The 14,463-nt window shown below is 49.0% G+C and overlaps 1 protein-coding gene across 1 annotated transcript; it reads right to left on the bottom strand.

Moving 5' to 3' along the window:
• Positions 1-351: 351 nt before the first annotated feature.
• RETREG2 (reticulophagy regulator family member 2) lies at positions 352-14,462 on the bottom strand. The gene is made up of 9 exons (XM_058839295.1): positions 14,111-14,462; positions 11,802-11,908; positions 7,108-7,138; positions 6,258-6,393; positions 4,828-4,912; positions 3,917-4,054; positions 3,501-3,595; positions 2,474-2,609; positions 352-1,791 (listed from the first exon to the last, which is right to left on the bottom strand). Exons 1-9 carry the CDS (start codon positions 14,323-14,325, stop codon positions 1,067-1,069), a joined length of 1,668 nt encoding a protein of 555 aa, XP_058695278.1. The 5' UTR covers positions 14,326-14,462; the 3' UTR covers positions 352-1,066.
• Position 14,463: the final 1 nt, after the last annotated feature.

The following is a 14,463-nucleotide window of genomic DNA, read 5'->3' as shown; positions in this document are numbered from 1 at the left end:
CTGGGACCTCCGGGAACACGAGCTCCTGAGATCCGCCCCGGCGCTGGGGGAAGGCTCAGGGCAAGGCGGAGTCCACGAGGGCCAGCCCCAGAACCATCCTGCCATGCCAGGCCAGCAAGAAGCGCCTCTGCCCCCATGGGACAGCTTAAACTTTTCCCTCCATCCTTCCTCCCCTGCCCCAAGGGACAAAAAGCTCGGATTCTGCCCTGTAACAGAGCTCCTGGCTCTATTCCAGTCACCTCGGAGTCTCCAGGGGCCATGCTACGGTGCCCAGCAGAGCACAGATGGGGTGCTAGACGGGTCAGTGGTGCGGAAGGCAAGAGATGCCACAGCACCAAGAAACTGGAGTACTGAACAGGGCCAGGAGTGAATTTCATTGATTGCAAAAAAGTCAACTCCACAGTCACCCAGTAACAGAACTCAAATGAGGCAAGGGAATAAAAGCGGGTATTGCCCAACACCCTGTTCCAGCAGTGACACAAAAGACAGTAACAGTCTGCAGAAGAGGTCTCTTTGCACAACACCCGTCTGCCCTTGTCCCCTTACTGCTACCCTCTGCTCCAAAGACCCCATTCCCTTTGCTTGCCCCTGAGAGCCACATTTGTCTGTGCACCCCATCCCTCCCCCCAGACAAAACCAATGAAAGTTAAAATTATTTACACTTTTAGCCATTTAAAAACCCAATAAAATAAGATTGCATATGTCCTACTGGGGATGTGGGTATTAGCAGCAGCTACAGCTAGCTTGGTACTCAGCGTGCAAAACAAAAGACAAACAGAAGACAGACCGAAATACTGCACCATTACTAGGAAGCGTTTGCTGGGGTTGGTGTTTCAATTGTGGCATAAGGCTTCTAGGAGCCAGCTCCTCCCCAGCTGCAGGGCCTCCTGCTCAGCCAGTGAAGGCAAGCTCTAGAAGGATGGAAAGGATTCATACACAGCACATTAACACTGATGCATTTCCATCCCAGTCAACACAAACATCTAAAAACCCACTGCACGTTCACTGTGTGAGTTTTTCCTTCTTTCCAGTGATGACAGAGGAAAAGGGGGAGCACAGGTAAGACCTAAGACATAGATGCTGCTGTCATCACTGCCTCCTCCTCATCTCCTTGCTTTGGCAGCTCAGCAAGCATGGGAGAGGAAGGAGACGGAGCAGCCTCTTGTGCCTCCTGCTCCTCACCAAACCCCAGCTCTACATCCATTTGCTCCAACTCCCCCTGATCCAGTAGCTCAAAGTCATCTGCTTCCTCCTCGTCCTCCGGTGAAGCTTCTGTCTCTGTCTCCACCACTTCGCTCTCTGACAGATGTGCTTGGAAGCTCAGTTTCTCTTCAGGCTCCGTGGGGAGGAACTCGGAGAGGGGAGGTCCCTCACTGGCCTCTGAGGACCGCAGGAGGGCAGAGAGGGTGTTCTGCACCGCTGTGGTGATAGCAGTGGTGACGATCTCCTCACTCAGCGTGTTAATGCAGATGCCCAGGCCTGGGGCAGGGACAGTCTTTGGCTCTGCGTTGCCTCCTGCCACTTGCCCACTCCCATTGAAGTGCGTATTTACAAAATGGAGAGGAGACGCGAGGCGAAGGATGGAGAGGTCAGAGTCTGTGGCCTCTTTATCTGCTGAGTGCAGCTCACAGGCAGCGTGGGCAAGCTCAGGACCCAGAGGCACATCAAATGCGTCTTCATCACTCTGCGGTCCCAGGTCTCTGGAATGATATTCTTCCACGGATGGAAACTCTGCCAGGTCCTTGGAAAATGACTCCTCTGGCTCACTGTGCAGGCTCTGCTGATCCAGGTCTGAAAGGCACCAGCATTAAGGTACAGGTTCCCTCGCCTTGACCTTCCACCCACCTTCCCCCAGCTGACACGCCACAGCTGACTTTCAGGTACCTTCCCCATCTTTGGAGCACAGCAGGAAGAGGCCTACAGTTACTCCCTTCTGCCAGTGGCATGATTTACATGGAATGTTTCTTTTGTGATCCTGTTCTATGAGCTCTGTGCCCTCTGCATTTAGAGCTCCCCATTAAAATTCCCAAGGTCAGGGAAATTGTGCTTACATCATTTGCCTGCTCCTTCCCAGACACCCAAGTGACCACTGAGTGGTTACTTCCATGTTCCTCACCACCAACCAGTCCTTCTCTGAGCTAGTAAGTCTGGCCTGTTTCACCCACCATCATATATGGGTACGTGACTATCCTATTCAATTATTACTGTGGGACGTTGTGGGTGGCTTTGCTCCCTTGCTGGAGTTGCAAGATGGCATTGCTTTGTGGGGCAGTAATTAGAGGCTGATGTCCACTCAGGACCAGCTTATGATCAGCCATGAAGTCAGGGCATGCTGCACTGCTTTTCCTTCCTCCTTTCAAAGCACTTCCCATGCAAATAGCTAGGTTCTCTCCCTGTCTTTCCATTTGTAAGACCCATTGTTCTGGGCCAAAACACTGAGGATAAGGGGTCAGCAAGGTGTCCCACTATGTACCTTCAGAAACGTCCGTCAGCTGTGGGGTGGTAGCCCTTGAAACAGAAAAGCCCCCACTCTCCAGGATAGAAGCCTCCTCATCAGAGAGCTCAGAATCTGTGATTGACAGTGCTAGGGCAGTTTTCTTCACATCCACCTGCATGGGATGAAGGCAGAGAGACAAATTCCTGTGTGTCAAAGTATCCGTGCCGCCTATGGGCACCTCCACACCTCCCAGGTAGAAGTCCTTGCTGGAGGGACAGTATGCTGGCAAAGTGCCCCCTACACTGGAGGGAAGGGCAGTCTCAGCTCTCTGGCTTTCCTGCAATAAACCACTGCCCGAAGGTTTGCCTGCTCTCAGTGAAGAACACAAAAGAGGCAGCACAAGATGGGATGAGACCGTAGGAGTCTAAGAAGGCTTTGATCCTTCTTCCTCTCCTGGGATTACCAAGGAGAACACCCCGTTCCCCTTGCATTCACACAGAGCACAACAAAGCCTTCTACAAATAGCAGTGGTTCAAATATCCACATTCCTTTGGAAACAAGCTTCCCACCTCACAGCTCAGCTACATGCCCAGAGCTGCTGCTTGGCTTGTTTTTGTGGTCACAAATATAGAAAGGTCACACACAATCTGAAAGCAGAGAACTGCGTAAGAGTCACTAGAGCTGTTCAAACTCCCTTTTCCGGTTTTGAGGAGCCCCTGCACATTACAGCAGAGGAGTTCATTTCTTCAGGAGACACTCACATTCTCTGAGCATGAAGCATAACCATCAAAGTAATTCTGAGGTCAGCAGAAGGCTGGGGCATGGCTGGTCCTGCCCTGCTATGGTGTCAGCAGCTCTGTGGCATTGAATTCTCAATACCCAGATGAGAGACGATGGCCTCCATCAAACACATTCACTTCTCCCCTTAGAATTCTGCAAAGAAGTGATTTATTGCTCTGCTGTGTGTTATCACTGTTGCTGTAATCAGACTACCCCCTGGCTCTCAAGCTGCTATAGACCAGAGAGGAGGGACTGTCTTCTGCTAAACTCTTTGTGCTCTTACCACTGGGGAGAAGCCTGACAACTCTGCTTCGCTCTCACTCTCCGTCTCTGCTGTTGGCTCATCACCTGCTGCAGGCTCACTCTTCCCTTGTCTCTCTGTGAGAAAGAGAAGAAAGGCTTTACATGACACTGAAGGAATTTTCTGCCTTTATACATCACTTTCCTCTACTTCCCCTGTGAAAGTGCACAGGGTTCCTGGAGACAAGCATAATCTGTCACTCTCATGTGCTGTTCTCAGGATCACCTGGGAGAATACAGTTGCTCTCTGCATAACCCTTACGTTTCCAGCTCTCTTCCCCTGCTCCTCTGCAGCCTGTCACCACACAGTTTTGGCAGACACGGTCTCCTATTGTCCTTTTGCTACTGCTCCACCCTAGGAATACAGCATCAAAAAAAAGCTAAAAGGTGGTTCCTTACTCTTCTTCTCATGCTTGTGGTGAAGTGTCTCTGCCTTCATACTGTAGTCCAGTTTCATCAGGACAGGCTCCAAACGTGTATACATCCTCTGGATCAGCTCATGGTAGACCACCAGAGGCCACAGCAGAATGCTGAGCACTGTGGACGTGGAATGCAGGGAGTGTGAGAGACAGATCAAGCATAACCCAACTCTTCCTGTGGTGCCACTGAGAAAGTCTTCAAGGGAAACACATCTCAATGGCATGTGCTTTCCCATCTGACTGCCTAAAAATCCTCATCCATGGCTCTTCTTACTCATTGCAGAGCTGTTTGATTAGCCAGGTGTTACTGCCAGATCTTAGCATATAGATTTATGTTAAGATGAAGCATATGCCCTTCTCTTCAGCCACTGCACCCTAGACCCAACATGCAACAGAAGCCCTGAAATGAGCTTAAATGAGAATTAAAACTAATTATTACCAAAACTTTTATACAGATAGCTGCATAGAGCTCATGTGTTGATGCACTCATAGCAGAGCACCAGAACAGAGTTATTAGGGACTCATGATGCAGTGAAAAAGGTCTGTTTACCTAACATGCAACTTTGTTAACAACACTCTCAATATGGATTTGCCCACGTTAGGAACTGAGAGACTGTGACTTCCTACTTTCCTGGAGCCTCAGCCAGCACAGCCTCAGCAGTGGGGAACAGAGGGCACCAATGTTTTAGTCATGGCTCCCTCTCCTGCATTTGCAGTCATACTGCAAGCATTCACTTACAGAGACTTCCTGAAATATATTCCCTGTAAATTGATTCATCATCTAGCGCAGATCCACTTGAGAAAACTACAAATCTGCTTTTACCAGCCTATCAACAGCACAGTTATGTCACGTCTCAGCTTAAGTCAGACAAGAGCACTGCTTATACTCACAAATGATGTAGGAGATCATTATGCCTGGAACATAGTGTCCAACTACAGCCAGAATCAGGCAGCCTGAACAGACACTCATGCAGAACTGAAGGAAGAGAGAGGAACAAACAGAAGTGACAAGAGGCAGAGATACATCTATGCAACCCATGCCAGAAACCCATTTAGCGCAACATGAGAGATGGTCCTAACCAAGTCAGTCAGCCAGCTCTGCACCAAGTACATTCAGGTGCTGACAGTCACAACTCAGACAGCTCGGCTGGGTTAAGCTGTAAGCATTAGAGGTTCAAGCGCAGGATGACCAAGGTAACCCAACGCCCCAATAAAACAAATCAAAACTTTATCAGTTCTTTATAAAGTAAATTACATTCCTTGAGGATATGATGGGATATTGCAAAGTGCCACTCGTACATCTCTCTGTAGAGCTCAGCACTTCAGCAAAAAACTGTACTGTCCTGACAGAGACAGGAATCTTCTACAGAGTCACCAAACGCTGTGCCACTGCTGTGCCATAAACCAGCTGGCAGAAGCATTAGCAGAGCCCATGCTCCCATCAGACTAGGACCTTTCTCCTCTGGAAAAGGTGAAGTATAATGGTGCAGCCCTGATTGCTTGTCTTACATTCTCCTGGGGACAGGGAGTTGGAGGGGGGGGAAGTGAGACTAGACAATCTGCAAACCAGAGCATGGGTTCAGATATGGACTATATCCTGCAATTAAGAGTTTAATTCCTAACAGAGACCGTCTGCAAAAGCTAGGGTTTCTCTATGGGTTTTGCTGACAATGAATTAATTTTTTATGGGCATCTTCAGACCTGGTCTTCTACTCCCTGTGGCTGGGACAGAAAATGAGTAATAAGCAGTGTTAGAAACCCACTCCTTTTGGCACATTGAACACCAGGAAGACTGACACAATCCTAGTGGTTGGTCTGTCCTACTTTTTATGATGCTAAGGCAGTTCCTGTCTACAAATCCTTTCCAAACAACATACACCACAGCCATTAGGACATGTTTAATGACAAGTTTCCATGCACTCAGAAACAGCACTGTGTTTGGACTTTGCTAGCAACAATCCTGGCTAATGAAATAGGACCAGCTTAAGAATGGAACTCATTAAAGGGTCAGAGACTGTAGACTTGCCATTTTTTCTCCCCAGTCCCAATCTAAAAGCTTCCTTCGCACACTAAGAAATGAAATCAAGTATACAGCAAGCCATTCACAGGAGGGGTTAAAGTTCAGCTCCAGTTTACAAATACTGGAAGTCAATTACTCATTATTTAAACTTCCCATGGCACAGAATCTGCAAGGAATGAACAGCAAATATTGGACAGAGATAGTAATTGTAAAAATATTGAATTTACATTCTTCCATCTCTTAAGGCACTAGTAATGGAAATAAAAGCCCCTGCACAGAAGAGTAGGTATCTCCAGCTTACCTTGGCAGGATTTTGCCTCTTGTACTGTAGCAGTTCCTGCAGGTACAGCCTGAAGGTGACCCAGCTCTCTGCCAGACAGTGGCACAGCTCAGGGACACTGAGCAGGTGAGGTTGTGCCCCTGAAGTCACCCCCTCACTAGAGACAGACAAGAGCAAGAAGACAATCTTTGAACATGGTCTGTTTTCCTGGGGGAGAGGAACAGCTGCACCAGGAAGCAGAGTTCCCTACCAAAGGCTTGACAATACTGACTGCATTTTCAACTGAGCTACAGAAGATTCTTGATTTGGAGACAGTTTTTCCCTTCAACCAGGAAGAAAGTCAAGACACCTAAGCAAAGCAGCAGCAGATACCATGCCACAGAATCCCCATGCCACAAGCCCAAGATGCAAAGCAGTTTACTCAAAGCCACACAAACAGAAGCACTGGAGGTGGAACTCCTCTAGCACCAAGTCCAAGGTAGACAGAATGTGGTGCTCAGACCTACAACCACAGCCAAGGACGCAAGCCACGCCACTAGAGAGAGCATGTTCAGCCTGTGGAAGTCAGTCTGAGTGATCTCCTTCTCTCTGGAGGACTCTTAAAATAGTTCAGGACAGATCCAGGGAAGAAACCAAAGATCTCCTAACATCAGAAGTACTTGAGCTTTACTGCAACTGAAAGAATACTAGCTTTCCCCAGTCTCAAACTGCGGCTCCTGAGCTGATAAGCAGCTACCAATGCAGAAGTCACTAGCGATGTTTCACAGCAGGAGCCATGCAGTTTATTGACAACAGAAAAAAGGACAGGTGAGATCACCATACTAAATTAAGGCTTCCCCACTCTCCCCATGGAACACATCTGTGAGCTTACCTCTCTCCTCCTGGCTCCTCTGATGGCTGTGCTGTAGAGAGAACACAGCAGATTAGTCAGCCAAGTAAAAAATACAACCTGACATTTTTACCAGTTGAACAGAGCAGAGCTGGAGATGTATCATCCTTAGCTAGGGATGCACCCTGGGGACCTTCTTTGTACTCTCACGCAAGCAGGAATCACTGGCTTGGAGCCTGAGCTGCAAAGGCTTTAGTGAAGCGTGCCTGGAGACTTGGAGCAGCGGAGCACTGGTGTCTGGGCACCCCAGCACACCTTGCAACCCAACACACACACAGCAGGGCACTCATATCTGAGGTGTATCCTGGTGCTTACTTGGAGCTCTCTGCTCCAGGGATCATGCAGCTTTTGCTGGTGACCCACATGTCTGTACAGTGCCATTCCCACAGTGGGTGCCAGCACTTGTCATTCAAAGGGGGCTGCCAGCACAGTTTTGAAGCTGGGCAAAGCTTCAGCTTCCATCTTGGAGCTAAACATGGCACCAGGAAGTCTGAGCTGCATTTCCCACTGACCAGCCCAGTCGTTGGCAGGATGCTATGTACAAATACCAGAGATGTCCCTGCTGTCTCCATCCTCTCTTTGTTAAGTAACAAATAGCAGTCTTGTGCATAATTTTCTAATTTTAGGGCTCTTTGATGCCCCCTGACAGCCTTTAGTGCCAGGCAGACATAACTATACTCCTGAAGTCCATCACTCTGGATAAAGACATCGGAAAGGCTGTCCCATTTCTCTCTGCACTGAATCCAGTGATGATCAAACAGCTCATGCAGTACTGAAGAGAGGAGTGTTGTTTCAATAGCGGAGGTCATAGATGATTATGCTCTGCTTTTAGATACAGAGAAAAAAAATTTCTACGACAACTGAAATTTATGAGCCTGGTTGCTCACATATTTGGATATACATCATGGCAAGCTGACTAGTGTCTCAGGATGTACAGGGCTCAACCAAAGCTCTTCTATTAACACAGTCTTTGTAAGTCTCCTGTGTTTCACAATGCCCTGTTCATGCTGTGATAGCTCATTGAGGTCTACCCTCCTGTACGAGTCTACCCACTGACCGAGTGCTGGCAGGGACTGATACACTTTTGATGCTGTCTGACAAGCAGCAAACTTGGTGCATGAAGTTATAACCCTAACCCTGTCCCCCACACTGCATGTCTACTATGTCAACAGAACTAAAATAAAGGAGGAGATTTTAACCTCGGAGACCAGGCTTATAGTTAGAAATGGGCTAAAGAAGTGCAACGTGTGCAAGAAGGGGTTTGAATCCACCCTGGAGTCACCAGCCAGCAACAAAGCCCAAGAGCGGCAGTGACTCCCTCAGGGAAATGCACCAAAGATGTGAATAACCATCATTGCAATACCCAGTGAGACTTCAGACTCCACCTAGTTCAAGCCACAGAAGAGACCAACTGCTTGTAGCAGCCCCGCCACCTTCTCCCAAGACACAGGATGTTGGGCCAAGTCTGCCAGACTCCTCCTCCCGCTGCAGGCACTGCACCAGCCGGCTCAGCGCGCTGGAGCAGGAGGCCAACCACCCAGGGAGGAGGCGATTCTTTGAGAGCGTGACCCAGATTTCCAGTAATCGGGCCTGACAAGAGGAGTCAACTGCTCTCAGACTGGGCTGCCCATTTGCTCCTCTGCCCACGAGCATTTGGCATGGCGGCTGGGGCAGCTCACAGAGGGAGCTTGGCCTGCAGTGTGAATATTATGGATGCAGCTCCATCCTCACAGGGCAGCTGCTTCCCTCCTGCAACCAACATTGCTGTGTTTTGTTATTGTGCTAGGGAATCTAAAGCTGCTTAATCGCAGCACACAGAAATCCAGCTCTATCTCTAAGCCTCATCTATTACCTGCACTAAACCAAATACATTACATCTGGCACTGGCCAGACTGTAGCCAGAGCTGGCTACACCGGTTGTACAGTGTAACAAATGAGGAGCTGGGATGCTTGCCACGTCTGCTGGACAGATGTGCCAGCAACGCAGTAAGTGGGATAGCACAGGAACCCCACTCCTCTCCGACTGGCTGCAGTCATCCAAGCCATCCAAAATACACCAGCAGAGGGAGTGAAACAATTCTCAGTTAATCCTGAAGGTTTCAGAGACACTTTGGGGAGCAGAACATTTCAGCAGGCTGCAGGGTCTTCATGTGATTTCAGCTATATGGCAAAACACAAGCTGTCTTTAGGATCAACAGTATGTTGCTTCCTGTAGTAGAGCAGTCTGCCTACTGGCCATCTCAAAGCACTGGAGTCTCAGACCAGTTGTAAGAACAGCCCAATCCCAAAAAACCTAGAGCATTTCCAACAGGAAATGGTCCCTTAGTTAAGGCTTAACTCCAATCTGTGCTGAAATACAGTCAAGCACCATTATAACTAAGTTGGCAAGCAGGACACCCAGAGCTGACCTCAGATTATCAATAACTGGCTGAAATCTTTCTGTCAGCATTTCACACTGGACTGTGGATTAATACAAATCACTTGACACACACCACATTCTTCTGAGAGATCAGACAGCCATGCAGGAGTTCAGGTTACATATTGGTACTGACAAATTATTCCTGATGGATTCCTTGGCTCTTATAGGTTTTCAACACTTCTCCAAGAGACATTGTTCATCTGTGTGTAAACTTTAGCTACAAGGCAGGGGCCCTTTTTAAGGAGTACTAGCATTCAATTGCAACACAACTCCTCCTAGAGCTTTTCCACACTGCACTCTCCTGCAGTGACCAAAACACAGCTGCCAAACAGTGATGCTACCAAAGCATCCCTACTTGATACTCATTTCAGGTGAAACTGGAGATGCGCCCTAAGTCCTTAAATAGTATTTAAGTGGAACTCCACGTAGACATTGAGAAAATACCCTGCATGGGAGCTGTAAATATGCAGACCTGTCTGAAAGGGCCTAGAAAAGTTGCACATCTTGATGCTGTTAGCATGACCCTAATCACAGTGTGGAATTGCAAAATACATGCCAAGGTTTTAGCATTCCTTCGGAAGTCATCTTATAAGCAGTCATCTGAGACATACACAACTGTCACAAGCTGAGGTTTGTGTATGCCCATGCTGACTCTTGAAGATATGGTACTGACCCATCCCTCAGAACTCCAGAAAAAGCCAACAGGAAGCATTAAGGAAGTAAGCCAAAAAAGCACAGCTCTGCTTCAGCAGGAAGTGGGAGCCAAACAAGAACCCCTAAGTGTTCAGGAGTACCAATTCAATGGGAGGCCCCTCAGGAATGCAGAGCACCACTCCTTCCTCGTGGAAGCAAAGGAAACACAGTCCAGTGGATCATGTCAAAATCAGGGCTGTGACCTAAACAGGCACATCAGAAAGGTGTCCCTGTTCTCTGCAGCAGAAAAGCAGGAAGGCATGAAATATGTGAAGACCACTGAGGAGAGGTGCAGTGGGATGTGCAGACCTGATGGCATAGCATGAGCCTAATCCCTGGTGTTGCTGTTTTGTTTGCTTTTCTTTTTCATTCTTCATGGCTCTGCATCATATAAATTGATTTCAGTATGAATTTCCTATTTCATCTATGACAACACAACTTTTACAGGCCAAGTACTTGGTGGAATGATTCCAGCCCCACCTGCCTCAATGTCACCATTCTGTACTGGACACCAGGCTTTTGCATTTCTGGACACGTTTCAAGCGAGGTGGTTTGGGTTGGCTTTAAAGTATTCCCTTAAAAAAACAATATGAATAAGCAGGAAATTAAATTGGCCAGTCCAGTTTAACTGCCTGGTTACCTGAACCACACAAAGCAAACAGTTTCAAGACTACATCTGTAACATACCTAATCTTATCAGGATTTCTCTGAAAGCACCCTTTAAGTCAGTACCCTTTTAGGTCAAATAAAGGGCACCTTACAAACACACATATAGAGCGGCTTTCATTCAGAAACTCTCCCTAGAGTAGAGAGGCAGGGATGGAGGGCCTTGAGCTGCCTTTGAACAGCAGCACTAGATGCAGTAGGCAGGTCTGGGTTCCGTCATTTAATAAACTCTAAAGAAGGAGGCACTCAAAGCAGACAGCAGTCAATCCATGTCTATCATCTTTATGAGGCTATTCATCTTGCTGCTTTCGTGTCTAATGTTGGCACAGACCCTTCAATAGATGAGAAAGATAAGCCAGGTGATCGCTGATTAGCTGGAGATCAGATGCTGTTCAGTACAGGTACAATACCCTAATTGTTGCTGCAGTCAGACCTCATCATCCACTCTGCTACCTGCCACAAGAAGTGGCTCTCATTTAACTTAACTAAAACCAATACACTTCCATCCCCTCCTTTCTTTCCCTCAGTTCAGCTGGCCGTAAGTGCTCAGACTTGGAATGATCTTTTTGCCACATTTTCAGGAGAGAAAGGACACAGCAGAAACACATCATCCTGGTCACTAGCTTCCCTAGTAAGCTAGCTGGGCCCCTTCAGTCACTCTCAAAATTAGCCACTGCCAGAATTTCTCAGCACTGGGAGCAATTTTCCCAGCAATTAGGATACATCCTGATCCTCTGATACAAACAGGTAAGAAGCAGCACCAGTACCTGGACCTGCAGTTAAAGTAGGAATGGGGCTTACATGACTGCTGAGAGAGCCAAGGAAGGGCCAAAGACATGGCCCAGCAGCTGGTAACACTAGAACCATGTCACTATCTACAGTGCTAATCTTCACATACCTGAGAAATCAAACAGGAACCTGGGTTTCCACTTCTCCAACAAGAGGATGCCAAGAAGGGACATGCTGAGGAGAAAGAGGGGTCTCAGGGAGGTGGAGGAAAACAACCTAGAAATGAAACAGAAATTGTTAGACAGGGAAAAGACAGCAAATTATGGCTCTTGATGAGCAAATAGATACAGCTCAAAGCAGAAATACCCAGCTGCTATGGGGCACTGTAGCAAGCATTGTACTCTGCAGACAACTACCCACACCACAACACGTTCTCAAATGGTGTCTTTGCCCACCACCAGACAGCTGACTCCCAGCCATCTCCCAGGGCTTTCCTCCCCTGCTTCTGAGCTCCTCCCTAGGTTGCAAAACAAAGCTAATGCTCACTTGTACAAGTCTCTCCAAAGCCTCAGGGTGGAAGTTCCAGATAACAAAGACAAACTGCTGTAGCAGAAAACTGTTTGAGACTCAGAGTGTTTGCAGAAAACCTACATCCCATTTGTCACGGCAAAGTCCAGCCTTACATGCAGGTAATTCAGCTTGCCATTCTAGATGCCCCTTCTCTTATCACAAACCTCTCCCTGTTTCACCAGAGCCTAGCTAGCACTTAAATGGTTTAGTTGCTCACTTGACTTTATCTTAAAACCTTTCATATCCCACATCCACACACTGGCTCAAGCCACTTGCCAGCTCACACAATACTACTCACACACAGCTGTGCAATGCCACTCAAAGAGTTTATCTCCCCACTCCACAGAGATTTGACAGCAAAGGTGCCAGGGTGCCACCTATGCCAGCAGTGGCTATCTGCATACATCCCTTTCTCTAGCTCAGAGGAGCTGCTTTCAAGTCACTCCAGAAAAAAAATACGAAGGAAATACATTCACTTCTTTAATGAACACTCCTTTCAAGAAAGGAGGAGCAGTTTTGCTTTTTTACCCTGCTCCTCTTCAGTGACTATTCCCCAGTAACTAATGACAAATACACCGACGACTGGAGTCAGAGAATCTCACAGTGCAGAGCAGGGAGGGGTTCCAACCAAGTCAAAGGTAGAGAACTAGAAGTGAAATGTGCCTCACTGGGCAGCACAGAACAAAAGCTGCACTTTCCATGGGCTCACAGAACCTTTAACGAGCTAAACAACATTTGTACTCCTTCTCATTGAACAGCAATTCTGTAGCTTAACACGTCATCTCTGGAAGAATCTCCTATTCTGTCTCATTTATGTATTGCAGTTAAAAGATGCTGGCTGAATCCTCCAGGGACCCTAAATGATTTTTCCTCCTCGGTGGTATTTAAATCTCTCTCTGCTGTCCCATATTCTAGGCACTCTTTGTTCTCCTCGACCTTTTCATGCATACTCCCTGGGCTGTCATTGTCTACTACCCCTGTCATCTCCCCTACCACCTGCACCTCTCTCCTCCTTCTCACTTCATAGCTCTGCTCTCACACTTCTCAGCTGGTAGAGTGGTCCAAAAGTTTATGTATCTGGCTACCACGTACACTTCTGATAATCATACGGATGAGGGAACAGAACATAAGCTGCCTCATGAGAGACTTCAAAGACTGCTTGGTCGCTTACCTTTCCCTCCTCTGACTCCAAAATCTGTCCCTTCCTATTTTATCTGCAATCAACATTTAAGTCTTTCCCAGGCCACTTCCGACTTTTTCTGCTGGGAAGACCACTGGCTGAGAGCATTTTCATCAGTAAAACTGACTCACTGTTTCTACAAACAAACAGGATGTTTTTCATTCCCATCCACAGCTGGGCTCTGCCACTCACACTCCCATCTCTTCATGCTGCTGCCCTGCCGGAGAGGCAGGGAAGGGAAAACAGAAAAGGGGGAATGCTGTCGCGCCAAAACAGAGTGAAAAATCAGCACCTTCCGGGAAAGATTACCGAGCAGAAGGGCTTAAATAAAACGCCCCAGGGCAGCTGCCGATGCAGGAGGCCGTGGAGCTCTCTGACCGCAGTCACCGAGTGAAACGAACTGATAAAAACACGGATGCAAAAATTAAGCAGAAGCGTGCCTGGGCGAGGCTCCAGTTGGGCCCATCTGCATTTTATTATCGCGGGACAAGGCAAATCCTCCTGGCACTTTCTCCCCTCAGGGAGGGGCCTGTGTATGCCTGTCAGAGGAAAACAGCGCGGCTACTCCCGGCTGTGCATATCCCACGGCGGTGCGGCTGCGGGAACACACACCGCCGGCACCCCGGGACATCGCCGCGGGCCCCAAAGCCGTCGCACGCTGCGGGCACGGGTACGAGCCGGACGGGCGGCACCGACGGCCCCCGGTCCCCCTTCCCGCCCCAGCTCACCAGAGGGCCCCGCCGAGCGCGGCCGCGGTGACCAGGCTGTGCAGCGGCCTCTCCCACACCAGCAGCCGCTGCGCCGTCGCCAGCGCCGCCTCCCAGCCCCGCAGCCGCTGCCGCAGCGCCGCCGCCAGACGCGCCGCTGCTGCCGCCGCCGCCTCTTCCTCCTCCTCCTCGGCCGCCGCCGCCGCCGCCGCCTCCTCGGCGCGGCCGCTCGCCATGGCTGCGGGGGGGGGGAGAGGGCGGAGGTGCCGCTGTCACCGGCCCGGGCGGGCGGCACCGCCTGAGGGACCGGCGGCCGCTGCCGCCGCGCGCGTGCGCCCGGGGAGGGACGGGGGGAGAACCGGGTGACACCGGCC

Source organism: Poecile atricapillus, chromosome 5 (assembly GCF_030490865.1).
Source record: "Poecile atricapillus isolate bPoeAtr1 chromosome 5, bPoeAtr1.hap1, whole genome shotgun sequence".
Classification (NCBI taxonomy): Eukaryota; Metazoa; Chordata; class Aves; order Passeriformes; family Paridae; genus Poecile; species Poecile atricapillus.
Note: the sequence above shows the minus strand (reverse complement) of the source record. Positions and strands in the feature narration are given on the sequence as shown.

Excerpts from the sequence above, each read along its gene's own strand:
- RETREG2 (XM_058839295.1), bottom strand. The coding sequence starts at position 14,325 with ATGGCGAGCGGCCGCGCCGAGGAGGCGGCGGCGGCGGCGGCGGCCGAG. Across the intron at positions 4,913-6,257 it reads AGAGGCAAAATCCTGCCAAG|TTCTGCATGAGTGTCTGTTC; the intron begins GTAAGCTGGAGA and ends CTCTTCCTTCAG. Across the intron at positions 4,055-4,827 it reads AATGATCTCCTACATCATTT|TGCTCAGCATTCTGCTGTGG; the intron begins GTGAGTATAAGC and ends CCACGTCCACAG.